The sequence below is a fragment of the Hyla sarda genome, chromosome 8, assembly GCF_029499605.1.
Source record: "Hyla sarda isolate aHylSar1 chromosome 8, aHylSar1.hap1, whole genome shotgun sequence".
Classification (NCBI taxonomy): Eukaryota; Metazoa; Chordata; class Amphibia; order Anura; family Hylidae; genus Hyla; species Hyla sarda.
This window is the reverse complement of record NC_079196.1, coordinates 200,071,950-200,090,124: the sequence shown is the minus strand read 5'-3', so window position 1 is coordinate 200,090,124 and position 18,175 is coordinate 200,071,950. Positions and strand designations below refer to the sequence as shown.

At 42.2% G+C, this 18,175-nt stretch overlaps 2 protein-coding genes across 18 annotated transcripts in view; one reads left to right on the top strand and one right to left on the bottom strand.

The window, feature by feature from the left end:
* LOC130283916 (ankyrin repeat and fibronectin type-III domain-containing protein 1-like) overlaps positions 1-723 on the bottom strand; it is a 443,479-nt gene extending 442,756 nt beyond the window's left edge. For 3 of the 6 annotated variants that reach the window (XM_056533657.1, XM_056533658.1, XM_056533660.1), the window contains exon 1: positions 556-723. The gene's annotated coding sequence lies outside the window, so the exon portion shown is untranslated. The remainder of the gene's footprint in view (positions 1-555) is intronic. The other 3 variants (XM_056533662.1, XM_056533663.1, XM_056533664.1) reach the window with 1 other exon arrangement.
* Positions 1-18,175, top strand: part of TEDC2 (tubulin epsilon and delta complex 2) — a 206,158-nt gene that overhangs the window by 91,508 nt on the left and 96,475 nt on the right. For 10 of the 12 annotated variants that reach the window (XM_056533677.1, XM_056533679.1, XM_056533675.1 and 7 more), the window contains exons 1-4: positions 850-985; positions 6,413-6,482; positions 6,602-6,700; positions 8,131-8,186. In XM_056533677.1, the coding sequence (XP_056389652.1) occupies positions 6,454-6,482; positions 6,602-6,700; positions 8,131-8,186 (184 nt within the window). In that variant the 5' untranslated portion in view covers positions 850-985; positions 6,413-6,453. Of the gene's footprint in view, positions 1-849; positions 986-6,412; positions 6,483-6,601; positions 6,701-8,130; positions 8,187-18,175 lie in introns of those variants that run through there. The other 2 variants (XM_056533680.1, XM_056533681.1) reach the window with 1 other exon arrangement.

Here is an 18,175-nt window from a genome sequence, read left to right as displayed (position 1 = left end):
AGTCAATGGGAACTGTATGTGCGTACGGTTCCATCCAGTTTTCACCATACGGTTTTTGAGTTTCCACTGTTTTTTTTTCTTGGAATTTCAATCAAACAAGTGAAACTTTATTCATAATGGAGTGAAAAGTTCAAAACGTATACTTTTTTTTCTTAAAAAAATGGATGCAACCGGACATCATTTTTCAAACTGTATACGGTTTTTAACTGTATACTGATAAAACTTTGTACACACGTTTTGATACAGTTTAGTCAGGTTTTGATGAATCCGTTTTTTTATCAAAAACCTGATACGGGAACTGTATTGCAAAAACGTGGTGTGAACCCGGCCTTAGATGGTGAAACGTTGGTCATACTCAGTGGTCTCCAAACTGTGGCCCTCCAGATGTTACAAAACTACAACTCCAAGCCTGCCTGGCCAACCTTCAATATGGCAGCCAGGCATGCTGGGAGTTGTAGTTTTGCAACAGTTAGAGAGCTACAGGTTGTGACGAGGCTGAAGTTGGTTGTGGAATACTGGTCTTACAGAAAAGCTATTTATATTGCCCATACCAACCTTTGGCTGTCGGGCCATGCTGGGAGTTGTAGTTTTGCAACAAACTGCATGTTGTGGGACGCTGGTTTAATAGAAACGCTGTAGTATTTCTGTAAACTGCATTGACCAAGAAGTGCAGCCTGATTGTAAGTGCATTTACATAAAGAAAGCGGGAAAAACGAACAAGATTATCAGTGTTAGATAACAAAAGGGTAAATAAAGTTCAGCGGGGAAAAAAAAAAAGTCTCCCGCCAGCAACGCTTAAAGTAGAAGGCGGCCGTTCATAGGCTGTTTGTCCTCGCTCTAGAATGTATCCGCTTCTCTGATTGGCGGAGCGGTAACGCGTGCATAGTAACAGTTGCTACGGGCGGTAATTCTCGCCTTTCTACTTCCGCGTTTGTTCCCGGTTGTTCTATGCGCTGTGAAGTGTCCGGCATAGAGACACTGGCAGGTAATGGGTGACTGTGGGCCTTCCTGCTGGTTGTATGTTCAGTCACGTATTATGTCATATTTACATTATAGCTTGTATAGTGCCTTATACTTATGACTAGAGTTGACTATGGATACAGTGAGTGCCACAGTATTCATAGAGAGACAAATATGTATGGCAGTGTTTCCCAACCAGTGTGCCTCCAGCTGTTGCAAAACTACAACTTCCAGCATGCCCGGAGGGCATGCTGGAAGTTGTAGTCTTGCAACAGCTGGAGGCACACTGGTTGGGAAACACTGCCATACATATGTCTCTCTATTAATACTCTGTATAATACTCAATGATATAATGTACAACTCAATAATATAATTAGAGATGAGCGAACTTACAGTAAATTCGATTCGTAGTTGTAGTTTTGCAACAGCTGGAGGCACACTGATTGGGAAACACTGCCATACATATTTGTCTCTCTATGAATACTCTGTATAATACTCAATGTTATAATGTACAACTCAATAATATAATTAGAGATGAGCGAACTTACAGTAAATTTGATTCGTCACAAACTTCTCGGCTCGGCAGTTGATGACTTTTCCTGCATAAATTAGTTCAGCTTTCAGGTGCTCCGGTGGGCTGGAAAAGGTGGATACAGTCCTAGGAAAGAGTCTCCAAGGACTGTATCCACCTTTTCCAGCCCACGGGAGCACCGTAAAGCTGAACTCATTTATGCAGGAAAAGTCATCAACTGCCGAGCCGAGAAGTTCGTGACGAATCAAATTTACTGTAAGTTCGCTCATCTCTAAATATAATGTACAACTTGCCTCCAGCTATTGCAAGTTGTAGTTTTGCAACAGCTGGAGGCACACTGGGAAACACTGCCATACATATTTGTCTCTATGTATACAACTCAATAATATAATGTACAACTTGCCTCCAGCTATTGCAAGTTGTAGTTTTGCAACAGCTGGAGGCACACTAGTTGGAAAACACTTCTGTATGATGCTGCACATTGGTTTGTAAATTAGCTCCCAACAGTCAGAACCACACTGATTTATAATGTGGGTTGTCATTAGAGATGAGCGAACTTACAGTAAATTCGATTCATCACGAACTTCTCGGCTTGGCAGTTGATGACTTTTCCTGCGTAAATGAGTTCAGCTTTCAGGTGCTCCGGTGGGCAGGAAAAGGTGGATACATTCCTAGGAAAGAGTCTCCTAGGACTGTATCCACCTTTTCCGGAGCGCCGGAAAGCTGAACTAATTTATGCAGGAAAAGTCATCAACTGCCGAGCCGAGAAGTTCGTGACGAATTGAATTTACTGTAAGTTCGCTCATCTCTAGTTGTCATGTATCCGACAGAGCTAATGGCAAGAATAGCAGAATGCGCCGTTCTTGGCGTCAACAATATCAATAAGGCGGAGTTAACACTGCGTTTGTGCCATATGTTTATGGGAGCACTCCCATAGGATTCCATTGTGAGATACTGTAGAGGCCAGAAACGTGGCTGGTATAAGTCCAGTATGGCACCAAAAGTGTACAGAGGGGCCACTACCTGGTGTATCATCTTCAGTAAACCAGTGCACATGTACTAGGGGCCAAGCTCCATTAAAGGGGTACTCCGCCCCTAGACATCTTATCCCCTATCCAAAGGATAGGGGATAAGATGTTAGATCGCCGCGGTGCCGCTGCTGGGGAGCCCCTGGATCCCCGCTGTGGCACCCCGCCATCATTATAGCACAGAGCAAGTTCGCTCTGTGCATAATGACGGGCGATACAGAGGACGGAGCCGTGTGATGTCATGGCTCCGCCCCTTGTGACATCACGGCCCGTCCCCTTAATGCAAGTCTATGGCAGGGGGCGTGACGACTGCCACGCTCCCTCCCATAGACTTGTATTGAAAGGGGCGGGCGGTGACGTCACGAGGGGTGGAGCCGTGACGTGACGATGCTCTGGCCCCTGTATTGCGCGTCATTACGTGCAGAGCGATCTCGCTCTGTGCTGTAATGATAGCGGGGTGCTGCAGCAGCGATCCCTGGGGTCCCCAGCAGCGGCACCGCGGCGATCTGACATCTTATCCCCTATCCTTTGGATAGGGGATAAGATGTCTAGGGGCGGAGTACCCCTTTAAACAGTGTACTAATCTTTTAGTGTTGTGCGAATAAGACACAACTCTAATGTACGCCAAACAATAATGGGTTGATGCAGCACCTTGTAGAACCACCCCTTAAGGACCGGGGTTTTTTCCGTTTTTGCATTTTCGTTTTTTGCTCCTTGCCTTTAAAAAAATCATAACTCTTTCAATTTTGCACCTAAAAATCCATATGATGGCTTATTTTTTGCGCCACCAATTCTACTTTGTAATGACGTCAGTCATTTTTCCCAAAAATCTACGGTGGAACGGAAAAAAATATCATTGTGCGACAAAATTGAAAAAAAAAACGCAGTTTTGTAACTTTTGGGGGCTTCCGTTTCTACATAGTACATTTTTCGGTAAAAATGACACCTTATCTTTATTCTGTAGGTCCATATGATTAAAATGATACCCTACTTATATAGGTTTGATTTTGTCGGACTTCTGAAAAAAATCATAACTACATGCAGGAAAATTAATATGTTTAAAATTGTCATCTTTTGACCCCTATAACTTTTTTATTTTTCCGTGTATGGGGCGGTATGAGGGCTCATTTTTTGTGCCGTGATCTGAAGTTTTTAACGGTACCATTTTTGCATTAATAGGACTTATTGATCGCTATAAATGCACTATTTTGGACTTTGGAATTTTTTTGCGCGCACGCCATTGACCGAGCGGTTTAATTAATGATATATGTTTATAATTCGGACATTTCCGCACGCGGTGATACCATATATGTTTATTTTTATTTACACAGTTTTTTTTTCATTGGAAAAGGGGGGTGATTCAAACTTTTAATAGGGGAGGAGTTAAATGATCTTTATTCACTTTTTTTTTTTGCAGTGTTATAGCTCCCATAGGGACCTATAACACTGCACACACTGATCTCTTATACTGATCATTGTTATCCCATAGGGATCTATAACACTGCACACACTGATCTTCATCATTGATCACTGGTTTCTCATAAGAAACCAGTGATCAACGATTCTGCCGCATGGCTGCTCATGACTGGATCTCAGGCACTGAGCAGTCATTCGGCGATCGGACAGCGAGGAGGCAGGTAGGCGCCCTCCCGCTGTCCTGTCAGCTGTTCGGGATGCCGCGATTAGCCGTGGCTATCCCAAAGAGCCCGACTGAGCTAGCCGGCAACTTTCACTTTTAGCCGCGCGGCTCAGCTCTGAGCTCTAAAGGGTTTATAGCGTGCGGCGCTGCGATCGGCACTGCACGCTATTAGAGGCGGGTCCAGGCTTCACTATGACGCCGGGCCCGCCGTGATATGACGCGGGGTTACTGTGTAACCCCGCGTTATATCAGGAGAGCAGGACCAAGGACGTACCGGTACGTCCTTGGTCCTTAAGGGGTTAAAGGAGTACTCCGATGGAAAACTTTCTTTTTTTTTTTTTTTTTTTTTTTTAATCAACTGGTGCCAGAAAGTTAAACAGATTTGTAAATTACTTCTATTAACATTTTTTAATCCTTCCAGTACTTATTAGCTGCTGAATACTACAGAGGAAATTCTTTTCTTTTTGGAACACAGTGCTCTCTGCTGACATCTCTGTCCATTTTAAGAACTGTCCAGAGTAGGAGAAAATCCCCATAGCAAACATATGCTGCTCTGGACAGTTCCTAAAATGGACAGAGATGTCAGCAGAGAGCACCGTGGTCAAAAAAGAAAAAATTTACTCTGTAGTATTCAGCAGCTAATAAGTACTGGAAGGATTAAGATTTTTTAATAGAAGTAATTTACAAATATGTTTAACTTTCTGGCACCAGTTGATTAAAAAAAAAAAAAAAAAGTTTCCCATCGGAGTACCCCTTTAAGCTCTGCTGAGATATAGCATAGAGCAGTGTTTTCCAACCATTGTGCCTCCAGCTGTTGCAAAACTTCAACACCCAGCATACTCGGACAGCGTTGGTTGGAGGGTTGTAGATTTGCAACATCTGGAGGCACACTGGAATATAGTAACACCATGACCAAGCCAAGGGATAAACCACTGCCACACTCCAGGGCACAGCAACCATTGTATGATTCAGCCCAATGAGGGGACTACTTGCAGTGGGGATATAACACTATTTCCTTTATCAGACGACTCGTTTAGGCACTTTGGCACCAAATCCTCCATTATAATGCCTGATAATGGCTCTGGTGGCAAAACGCTTTGAGCCAATAAAGTAAATAGTGTTATATCGCCACTGTAGGTAGTCACGTTTTTAGGCGGACTGGTCGCTGCCCCCTGGTGTGTAGAAGTTTTATTTTTTTTCTCCTTGGCTTGGTTCCTGTATGAAAAAGATCAGAGCAGTAGACTATGCTATGCCAAAAAACAGGATCCTTTTAAACATTTTTATTAAACAGATCCCATATTAGACTCTTGCTATCGTCTCAGGTTCCTTTATCGAGAACCTAAGGGAGTGTCAGTGACGTCACTGTCCACTTAAGGACACTAGTGGAGAGATGCTGCAACCTCCTTTCTCTTTTCTTCCTGAGCTCCCACCAGGCTGATAATACTGCTTATAGCTACCCCAAACATTTTACATTAAAATATATGTAGCAGGTGTCTCTCCGTAGTACCACCGCTCAGGAGGAGGGCTCTATACAGAGTTGAACTACCTGACTTTCCCTAGGAAGCCCTGATAATGTAAGTGTCCGTATAAAGACAGTTCCGATACATGGAATGTTACATCATCAGGGTTTCCCTTTTTGGAGCGGACCTTTCCCACTGTATCCGTATATAGTGGAATACATTGCAGCTTTCCATCAGAGGATGAATACCTTCGATGGAATGCCAAAATGCAGTGTGAACCCTCACGGTATGGCGAGGGTAGGATCATACAGGTTGGATTTTCTGCAGATTATTTCTGCAGAAATCCTCAGAGAAATACACAAGACAAATCCATACACAGTTAAAAGATTTTGTTACAGATTTGTCTCCACAGATTTTTCAGTGGGGAAAAAAAAAAAGCTTTGAAATTTGCAAGTTTTGCTGCAGATTGTCAGCACTTGCCTTGATGAATAGCTCTCTCCCTGTACATAAGCAAAAGAGATCTATTTATCAAGGCTGATGGGGCCAAGAGAAGCCACCTGGGACAAGTGACAAGTGGTCAGAGGTTCCCTTAAAACCTCAGTAGGATCAGCTGATGGGTATAGGAGCCCTCTGTACCTTCGCTGACAGCAGATGAGCAAGTTGATGGAGTTTTTGGGACTGTCTGCTATCAGAAGAGCATTGGCTGTTGACAGAATACAAGCTTCTCTAGTTTAGTATGTATGATGTTTTCTTTGCATATTCATTAGGTGTCCATTTTTGTTCATTTCTCCAGGTGACAGAGGACAGAATTTCTTGACTTGATCAGATGGTCCAATGATGTTATCCTCATCCTGCTCTCACAGGTATTGTCACTGTAACACTGTCTAATCGGTCTCCACGTATGGTACATATACTCTTCTTTCTTATACATTAGGTCTAGTTGTGGCCTGTATTCTTTACTAAACATCTTTTCCTTACACAGGTTACTGTCCCTGCTGGACCAGGCTCTTCTTAAGTGCAAAGAAGAAGAGAAACAACTTGAACAACAGCTCAGGCAGTGGCGGGTACTTCTAGACAACTGGTATGTGTTGATGTTTTTTTAATTCTAAGAGGTAACATAGACATAAGAAAAAGATGTATCACTTCCACCATTTTTCACCACTCTTCAGAAACTTGCACTTTTTCCCTCATGCCAATATGAAATGTGACAAATTTCATCATATTGTCGTGTAATGTATGATCAGCTCACACCAAATTTACTACTATATACAGCTGAATCATTAAGAAGCTTGCATCTCTTAATATATTTACTGAATCCTTCTGTTACAGGATTTTACTAAAGACCGGCTTGTGAAATGCTTGCTTAACTAAATTTCTCTATGTTCTTTGCCATATAGACAGTTTTACATCTCAGCATACATAAGTGGCATCTGCTGCACATTATAAGTAGCACTGCCTTCACATTTTATGTATACAAGACAGATCCTCTTTAATGGTATGTTCACACAGCCGGATCTTCTGCGAGTTTCCCATGGTGGATTTTCTGCCGTGGTAAGTCTACCGCGGGAAACTTGCTAGAGATCCCGCTCGTGTGAACAGACTGTTTGGACTATGTCCCTACAGTGTTTTTTTGGTCTGAATTCTTGCACATGTATATAGATGTCTCAAATGCCTCCATTACATGCCCAGATGATTTCAGTGGATAGTTCATTCTGTGATAAGTGTCAATTATTTGTCCATATTTTGTGTTGAAAATACATTGGGAAGCCAGGATGGAGATTAAATGGGGCAAATCATCCATGGCTACAAAATCAACTATGTTGCAAAAATCGGGGTATGCCTCCGATTTCTGCCACATATTTTGCAATGTATTTTTTCACACTAAAAGAAAATGTGCCATTTGAGCTTAATCCAGCAGTACAAAACGATGAAATAGCAGCTGGTAGAAATGGCATGTTTTGCCATTGTCACTTTGTCTTGGGGTTGGTCAAAATCCTCTGCGTTTCTTTCCTTTTAGCACACACAGGGTTACCAGTGTCAGCCCTATGTGTGCAGTGAGGTTTGGCGGCCGGGCCAGCCCACCTCCAAACCTCACTGCGCACACAGGGCTGCTGTTGGGTGCCCTGTGTGAGTGTGCTGATCAGAAGTAAAGAGCATATTTACGAAATAAACTGCATATACGTTACCTGTGACCTTACCCTAAAATGACTATGCAGTTTTCTAGTGAACAGAGTAAAATATTTTATTATTCTGTAACCTTACACTTTGATCACACTTTCCAGATCAATTTTCAGTTTATTAAGGAGGATTGCCATGCTCTGTAAAGGCATATGGACAACATAAAGGGAGTTCACTGGGCCGGGAGGGGGGGAGGGGTCTCAGGACCTGGATTTACTGCAATGAGGTGATTGTCTGGTTGCTTTTTTTCTGAAGAGGGGTTGTCCTGTTAAGATAAAACCTTTTTAAAATTATTTAGTGGTGTTTACAGTTTATTTCTTATTCTTATAATAGGGATGTTGACAATTGTGAGCCATCAAAGCTGGATGATGTATCAAGCAAGCCTCAAGGTAAATGATTTGCTGTTACTGTACAATTTGCAGTTTTCCAGCTCCTTCCCTCAGTAAATCTCATTTAATCCACAATTGTAAGTACCACCATAAATCTATTCTGGCCAAAAACTGTTCTGCAAGTGACATGACTATTCTGTCCTATGCATCATTTATAGGACACTAAGGTCTGACACTCCTGTTATTCCGAACCAGACATTTGATGAATGCTGTGTTAAAAAAAACCATATGTAAAGCGTGAACCTGGCTTTAGAAATCTGCAGCTGCCAGGTGTTAAACGACAGTGAATCAGATTTTGGAACTGACAGCTCCCCGCCGTGTTGTCACATCAGTTAGAAAATGACAATTGAGCACTCGTTCGCTAAGAATCTTAATTCTATAGTGACAACCGGTGCGGCTGAGCTTCCTGATGTCAATTTCTTTTGCTAAATAACTCTTACAGCTGAATGGAAAAATGAATGCAAGCAATAGATATAAACTTGCTTAAAGGAGTACTCCAATGCAAAGCATTCCCTGTGCCAAGTAACCAATTAGTAAAGTTATATAACCTACCCATGTACTTGCATTTACAATTCTGAAGTGATCATGGACTTTTCTGCATTTTTCCGCCGACCGGAAGCTGAGTAGTTCTCCCTGGTTTGATGACGCTCGACCTTCTTTCTGCAGCGCGTGTCCGCCATGTTTAGCCCGATGACTCATCAGTCCCATGAATCTTTGCGGCTTTTCCCTGCCTCCCGGCCCAGAGTCGGCTACGCCCCCGTTCATAAATATTCATGTATTCAGTGTTTGCAAAGCTGTAATTGGTCAGCTCTGCAAACGCCCATCTTTCAGCCTTGTCACAAAGCCGCCATGTGTTCTGCCTGGGCCAATAGGAAAGCCCCTATCTACGCTAGCGTAGCTACTACGCCAATTCACAAAATGAATTGCACAGTTTAGGTACCTATCTTCATACAGTAGCGTCGGCGCTGGAAACACGGCACATAGCAGGCTGACTTAGATTGTATTACTGCTAATGTGTGCATGCATTCTGTGTATTGTAAAGCTCATATTCGTCACATGTGAGGAAGGACATATTTTGGACGGGTGGCGATATGGAGATGGGAGGCCAATGGGGGCATTTATTATAATTTGGGGAGTGGGCCGAGCTGGGGAAAAGCAGGGGCAGGAGCAGACCGGACATTATGCTAGAGCATTGTGGGAGATGTAGTCTTTTACACTACAATCCCTATGCACTGAACCCGGAAGTGACAGGAGCTTCGGACGGGCATAGCGGAGGAACTGCTGGACTGATTAGCGCGATAGTGGGCTCTATCAACAGGTACAAGCCTAGGCTACATTTAGGGATTTCTTTATTTCTAATTGGGAGCATCGGAGTTTTCCTTTAAACTATGTATATTTTGCTATCCCCTATATGGCTGGAGCCCCACTTCTTACCCATCCTTAGCACGCTCTGTCCCCCACCTTCCAAGACAAGCGCAAATGAGAGCCCAGTCAGCTAATCACTTGCTAAGACAAGAGTCTATTCTCAGCCACTGATTGGCTGAGCAGGCCATTACTTACACTCATCTCTGAGGGTGGGGGCCAGAGCGTTCTGAGGACAGGTGTCACGATCACACCCTATAGGTCCAGCTAAGACGCTAGAAAGAGTGTGATGGTGCAAGGGTTAAGGCCACCAGACCTCTGAGTATCCACTACTAGTCTCAGCAAGTCACCAAATTAACCCTTAGATTAACGTGTTTCCACCAGAGCTGCCTTCAGAAAGGTGAGCTCATATATTTAGAGATCAAATACCAGAGCTGATTAATTAAACATTTAATCTGATAAAAGGTATCACAGTGCTGACTATATAAAAATACAGGAACAAATGACATACAGGTACAAAAATATATAAAAGTTTTGCAAGGCAAGTTCAGAAAACAAAAGATGAAGTTCCTACAGTATGATGATATAGCAGTCCTTGTCAGTGAGAGTCCAGCTCTTGTTAGCTTTTTGCAGAGCCTTGAACAACCGTTGAGTCCAGCATTTTAACCCCTTAAGGACGTAGGACGTAAATGTAAGTCCTGGTGCGGTGGTACTTAACGCACCAGGACGTACATTTACGTCCTGTGCATAACCGCGGGCATTGGAGCTATGCCCGTGTCATGCGCGGCTGATCCCGGCTGCTGATCGCAGCCAGGGACCCGCCGGCAATGGCCGATGCCCGCGATCTCGCGGGCGTCCGCCATTAACCCCTCAGGTGCCGGGATCAATACAGTGCACGATTTCAATGATCAATACAGTGCACGATTTCAATGAATGATCGGATCGCCCGCAGCGCTGCTGCGGGGATCCGATCATTCAGAACGCCGCACGGAGGTCCCCTCACCTTCCGGCTCCCGGCGTCTCCTGCTCTGGTCTGAGATCGAGCAGACCAGAACAGAAGATGACCGATAATACTGATCTGTTCTATATCCTATACATAGAACAGATAAGTATTAGCAATCATGGTATTGCTATGAATAGTCCCCTATGGGGACTATTCAAGTGTAAAAAAAAAAAAATGTAAAAGTGAAAAATCCCCTCCCCCCAATAAAAAAGTAAAACAACTGTTTTTTCCTATTTTACCCCCAAAAAGCGTAAAAAATAAATTTTATAGACATATTTGGTATCGCCGCGTGCATAAATGTCCGAACTATTAAAATAAAATGTTAATGATCCCGTACGGTGAACGGCGTGAACGAAAGAAAAAAAAAAAAAGTCCAAAATTGCTACTTTTTTAATACATTTTAAAAGTTTTTTGTATGCAAATGTGGTATTAAAAAAAGTACAGATCATGGCGCAAAAAAATGAGCCCTCACACCGCCGCTTATACGGAAAAATAAAAAAGTTATAGGTCATCAAAATAAAGGGATTATAAACGTACTAATTTGGTTAAAAAGTTTGTGATTTTTTTTTATGCGCAACAGTAATAGAAAAGTATGTAATAATGGGTATCATTTTAATCGTATTGACCCTCAGAATAAAGAACACGTCATTTTTACCATAAATTGTACGGCGTGAAAACAAAACCTTCCAAAATTAGCTAAATTGCGTTTTTCTTTTTAATTTCCCCACAAAAAGTGTTTTTTGGTTGCGCCATACATTTTATGATATAATGAGTTATGTCATTACAAAGGACAACTGGTCGCGCAAAAAACAAGCCCTCATACTAGTCTGTGGATGAAAATATAAAAGAGTTATGATTTTTAGAAGGCGAGGACGAAAAAATGAAAACGTAAAAATGTAATTGTCTGAGTCCTTAAGGCCAAAATGGGCTGAGTCCTTAAGGGGTTAAGTCTTATCTGCTTCTTTGGAGGGAAACTCCATTCCCCCCTCCCCTCTGATCCCACCCGGTGGGGCATCTCTCTTCCTGACCCCTTATCTGTTTGATTATATGATGGGACCAGAGTGCACGACTTCAAAGGAGATACCAAACAGCCAGACCCCCAATAAAATGCAATACACAAACCCACAGTCTGAATGACCTCTCACCCCCAGGTCTTAGTTTATACACAGATACAATAAAAACATATGTATGTTTCCATAATCAGGCCTTGGGCCTGACAACAGGTAAGTAGTGGTTCCCTATACACTGGATCGCCAAGGGTCCTATTGGTCAGTTCCCCCTCCCCATGATCAGACACTTATGTCTCATCAAAACAAAACTTTAGCAGCACATTAAGTTTTGTAAGTTAAAAGAAGCAATCTCTGTGGATCTAACGCATAAAAGTGAGCTCTGGGTGCCCATCCCCCTTGCCTTTCTTTGGATTGCTTTTGGTAGGTAACACCCTACTAGACCTGTTGTTCTGGAAATTCCCTGACCTAGTCATCTAGAGATCCTTACACGTTCCCCTTTTTTAATCTTTTAACAAATCTATTTATGCAATGTTCATATGGCGGAATCTCAAAGCACAATTCAGCATAAATATTCGGAAATTCCGCTGCAGTAGAGTCCCATTGATTTAGCTGGGATTCTTCTGCACCGTGCACACATTTTACGCCATGTCTAATATATCCCACCACCTGATGGGCACCAGTATGATTCATGTTACGTCACCGTGTACTATTACCATTGTCCAGTCCCCGAGCTTGGCAGTCTTCAACCCTTGGCTGGGTTAAACATTGATGGACATCTCTGCCATGTTTCTCTAACCAAACAATTACTTTGAATAGGCACTGTCATTTGAACACATTTGGCATTGATCAATAGTACATGCAAATAAAATAGCTTTATAATCTATTATTGGACAAAAATGCTTCTTTTCCTGTTATTAAACTTTCCCCTCCTGCTGCTTAAATCTTCTTCTACAAACCAGCTTTGCTTTTTTTCTGTGTCTGCAAGACAAGCCAATATAAGTCTATAGTGTAGGGAGCTCCACCCACTAGTTTTGGGGAACTTCAAATTATAGATGAAGCCTGCAGAGCAGAAATCTAAGTTAAATATTGGCCAGAAATAGTGCTGCTCCTCATGTGTACACACACACAGGGCAGCTTATCCTGAAAAGTCACCTGAAATGACAGCTATGCTTTAAATGGCAATCCCTTAATATGTTCTCATAATTGTGCCTTTATTCTTCCAAACCATCCCAGTAATACATTTCTTGGAAGCTGGGAATTTCCTCATACCCCAATGCACACAGGATGCTGTTTATAGCAGCTTATAGCAGCCTATATGAATTGTAGTGTAAACAATAACCTGTTTTTAGCATATGGGATGGAAAGGAATAGAGCATGAGAGTTGAAAAATATGGGATAAGATACTTAGGGGTGTAGGTGACAAGGAATGGGAGACCATTCTAAAATGGTCATGTTGTTTAACTTTAAAAAAAAATCGCACGTCATCATTTACAACAGCGGTCTTCAAACTGTGGCCCTCCAGATGTTGCAAAACTACAATTCCCAGCATGCCCAGACAGCCGTTGGCTGTCCGGGCATGCTGGGAGTTGTAGTTTTGCAACATCTGGAGGGCCACAGTTTGAAGACCGCTGACTTACAACATTATAAATACTAGGCTATATTTTACAAATAAGAGACAAATTTTTTTTAGACTTTGCACAAAATCCTGAAGCAAAATTTCTGCATGTGTACATTATGGATGGAAATAATTATAAATCAAGATTGGGATTTGAATATTAGATCATGCTTCCATGTGGTTACTTGGGAACATAGAAAGCATCCAGGCTCCCCCTAAAGGGAAAGAAATTATTGCCAAGCTCTTCTTCTCTGCAGGGTTAATAATGGTTAGAAAATGGTTCTCTGAGGAATCAACTGAAATCTGGGATTGTAGAAGACTGATAATTACAATAATAAATTTAGAATATAACATCTTTGCTAAGAAATACAAAATTGCAACATTTTTCAAAGGCCATGCCTTTGGAAATTAAAGAAAGGTGTTATCCAAGAAAACAAAAACATCTCATGATTTCATCTATTAACAGTATTACTCTTCTTAGTTTGTGTGTAGTATTGCAGTACAAATCCACTGAAGTGAATGGAGCAGAGTTGTAATCCCATCTCCAATTTGAGGACAGGTTTGTAGCCATTTATGAAACAAAGCTTTTCTGATCCTGAATAACTCCTTAAGGTAAGATCACACCTTGCGCATCCTCAGCGTATTTCACACTGCGGATGCGCTGATGGCAGTCACCAGAGCAGGCTCTCTGGTGTGGCTGGCTAGTAATGTGTGTCTGCTCGTAGCAACAGATTTTTCACTATAGACACACTGCCTGCTCGTAGCAGATGTGTAGCAGGAAATCCAACGCTACAAGCGAAAACAGACCTACCCGGCCGCAGCAGGGTGCTCGCACTTGTGACTGCAGTCGGCGCATCTGCAGTTCAAAATAAGCTGGGAATGTGCTACGTGTGATCCTACCCTACACATTGATAAATGTGCAGGAGGTTTCAATACCATTTACTTTATTGAGTCCCTGGAAAATCCACAATATTGGCAGAGTTGCTGGCCCACCCATGGAATTATATAGTAGTGAAACTCAAAGCAAATCTCCTGCAGCGGGAAACCCGCTGTGAGTTATAAATAGTATGTACATTTTATTTCTCCATTCTCCCCTGTTTGCTCTTCTAGTCACTATCCTTTTAACAAACTTGAATAAATCAGTAGTACAAGGGAACATAAAAAACTTTATAATGTATCTTATCTAAGAAAAATGCCTGGATCTCCTCCCCCTTCTCTTCTAAGATTATTGTTTAAACTCACTTTTAGCTCACTGGGGGACCTAGTTACATGCCATCTATAGATATCTATTGAGAAGGAGGGGGAAATTAGCCACAGAGTGCTACAGAGGCCAAGGGTCACACAAAAGCTCTAGTAATTGTTCTATCCCACCCTAGTTCTGGATTAACAGCTTACACTGTTTAGTACTGCTGTATAATGTCGTCCAGCTGCTGCATCTGAGTGTGTTATAGAGATACAGGGAAGCATGGTCTCCTTTTATGTGTGTGTATTGTCTGTGTGCAGTGAGGGATCTCCACTCATGTCTGCTGTGTATTAGGCAAAGAAAAAGCTTCTTTCTCCTCCCCTTTCCCTGCTAACTCTATTTAACTCCTCATGCTTTAATAGAAAGAGGAGATGGTAGTTCAGCCCACTGGGGGATATAGTTACATGCTGCCCATAAAGTAGCAATGAGATGTGAGACAGAGGCAAAGAATGACAAAGAAAAGCTGCTGGAACCTTATAATTCTATCCTACCCCAGTGCTGGACTCATGTTTACACTTGTGTGCCACTAGCTGTTGCAACACTACAATTCCCAGCTGGGAGTTGTTGTTTTGCAACAACTGCAGGCACACTGGTTGGGAAACACTGGTTTACATAGTTTAGTACTGCTCTATAATGTCCTCCATGCTGCTGCATCTGAGGGTGTACTATAGAGATATAGGGAAGCCATAGGTTCTCTTTATCACATGCTGGGAAAGTAAGCCCTCTGAGCGGAAAACAGGTGAGAAAAAAAAGTCAAAAGATAGGCCATTAGTTTTATAAGGCTGGATAACACATTCTCTCAGGCCTGTAGAATACATATTGGGGACCTGACTGTTGTGTTTTTGTTTTTTTAATGTCACATTTATGGCTCTATCCTTTTGTAGCCCACCTCTGGGGTATACACCGATTTATTACCATCAGGAGAAAGTGGCTAATTGTAACCATATGACTATGGAGACAATAGGGTTAAACATCTCTGCGGTTTATTACTGTAATACAGAGACTGACATTTGACTATAACAAAAAAGCAAAGCGGCAGGGTACCATTCCCCTTCCTGAGAAGCTATTTAAATCCATTTAATTTCAGCGGCAGCTCACAATATTACATCAAGAAGATTGGAAGCCCTCACAATAAGACCCATCTCACAGACAGGCTCTATAATACATAGTTAGATTAGAACAAGTTAATGTATGCTAATTCCCTGCCTGGTGATGAGTTCTCTTCACCCGGTTTGCGAGCAGAAGTGATATTCTGCTTTCTATTTATAGAGCCATTTGTCTGGAGAATGAGATCCTTTAATCAGAATGAATGCCCTAATTTTATGCCTGAGCGTCATTCTTTTCTTTTTTAATTCAGCTGATTCCAGCTAGGATTGTTTTCCTACTGTTTACACAAAAGCTGTCGGGGTTGCCCTCTGAAATCTGAAATTATCTTTATCAAGTGGTATTACAATTCTCTGAATACATCTGCCTGGTACTAGAATTCCTCAGTGCATTACAAAGAGAGTAAAGACATTAATATGAGCCCAGAATAAGTAGATGTTCAATAACAGCATATCTTTATCAGTGGTTCTCTCGCTTTTATAACATACCTCTAACGTAACTGTCCTATTCCACAAAAAAAAGTTATATTACTAAGTATCTAATCATGATCATGTACATATAATTGTGTCTATCACCTATATTTTTCTCACAAATAACTTCTTTCTGTTGCTCACTTAGTTTTATATCCTGTGCTTGTTAGGAGGAGTGTCCTCACTCTGCTTGACTCATCTTCCTCCCAGAGTCTGCTGTGCTGTGTTGGGTCTCTTCATCCAATCACTGCAGGCTGCTCTGTAACCCCCTCCTCACTGTTTTCATGCTGCAGTCTGATAGGACAGCAGTGAGCACAGAGAAGTGCTAGCTCCGCCTTCACTTCCTGGACTTTGGCCCTGCATGTCCTTCAGGTGGGAAAATATGATGCTGCAATCCGACGGGATTATGTTGTGGATGGTATGGGGACCCCTAGTGTTTTTTTTTTTTAATTTTTTAATTTTTTAGAAGCCATGATTTCTATAAAAAGGAAATAACATTTTCTTATGGAGTATTTTAGAAAGCTTAATGTTTTACCAAGATGTGCAACGTATAAAAAGTTTTGAATCTGACTGTTCCCATTTAAATCCTCTATGTTGTTTATCTTTATATAGTTTCCGGACTGCACACTCCATTCATCATGGAGCACAGTAAAAAAAGACTGCAGCCCTTTACATAACAAATACATGAAATGACTATCTTATCCAAGCCGTGCTGGGCTTTTTTAGGGTAGGATCAAATGTGTTGTATTTTGCTGCATATTTTCTGCAGCTGATTTTTGCTACCCATTGACATCAGTGGACAGGTAAATCCACAGCAGGAAATAAGCTGCTAAATACTACACGTGTGACCTTACCCTTAAAAGGTTCTCCTTTGTTTATAGCAAGAGTTCCATCAGTCAAGCCCAGTGGATTAGAGAGAAGCTGGCACGAGACCACCCAGATGACTCTTCACCCTGTTCATAGCTTTTTATACTGTGAATTCTCCAAAATAGCAGAGTGTTGCAGCAGCATAAAACTCCTTTTTAGGTTTAGTAAAGTCTTGTGATCACAGCAGCATCAGCATCAATTCAGATATGCAGTCTCTCTTAGCTCTGGGACAGGGGCGTGGTGGCAAATATGATGTGAGCTAAAAAGATTGACTGTGACAGTGTTGTAGCCCTTCTATATCTGTAACATAGCAGACAATAAGTTCCTGTTACTGAATAAGAAAGAACAGGTCTGGGTGGACAACATTTACTGGGAGCCTCTGACTTTCCGTAACCCCCTTTTACCCAAGTTTACATTCAATTCCAAACCATTACTCCCAATCGTTTGATGCGACTTTTCTCAAGTGTGACCTCCCTGAAATGTCCCAAAAGGACTAGAAGAAGGTGGAATCATCCGATACGACTTGTTAGAATTTTCTCGTAAGGGATAAATGTATACATGGAATATACTTTGCTCCGAATAGACTCAAAGTATTGAGAGTGAGGGACTCAGAAGTGGGGGGTAATGTACTAGTGGGATTAACCAAGTGAGTTGTGTTTTGGTGTCCGCCATTAGATGTCTCTTGTTTTCCTTGGATAATGTCGCCGTGCTGTTACCATGCTACAATCTGTCACCAGTTATAGACACGCATGCCTGTTTTTTTGATCCACTGTAATTCTTTTTAATGTTATGCTGTAAAGGGGTCTTCTGGTAAAGTTATCACCTATCCGCTGTATGGGGTCAGCTGTCGAGCCTGTGCACTGCTGCTCCATTAATAGCCTGTCAGTGTTTCCTGACCAGGGGGCCACCAGCTGTTGCAAAACTACAACTCCCAGCATGCCCGGACAGCCAAAGGCTGTCCGGGCATGCTGGGGGTTGTAGTTTTGCAATAGCTGGAGGCACCCTGGTTGGGAAATAATGGTCTATGGGCTCATGAATAAAGCAGAGCCCAGTACTTGGCCATCTCCATCAGTCTCCTAGACTTTGAATTCCACTGCAGCTTCCTTCAAACTGGGCATATGGGACCCCACTCTAGCGATTGGTGGGAGTCCTAGGCGTCAGACTCCCACTGATCACCTATCCAGTGGATTAATATCTTATCGCTAGAACACCCCAAAGCATGTTGTAAGCTAGAAAGGGAAATAGAGTATCAAATTGTGTAATTTATGTCCAAAATTAGCTCTTACTATGAATAGCGTAGAACATACTCGGGGCA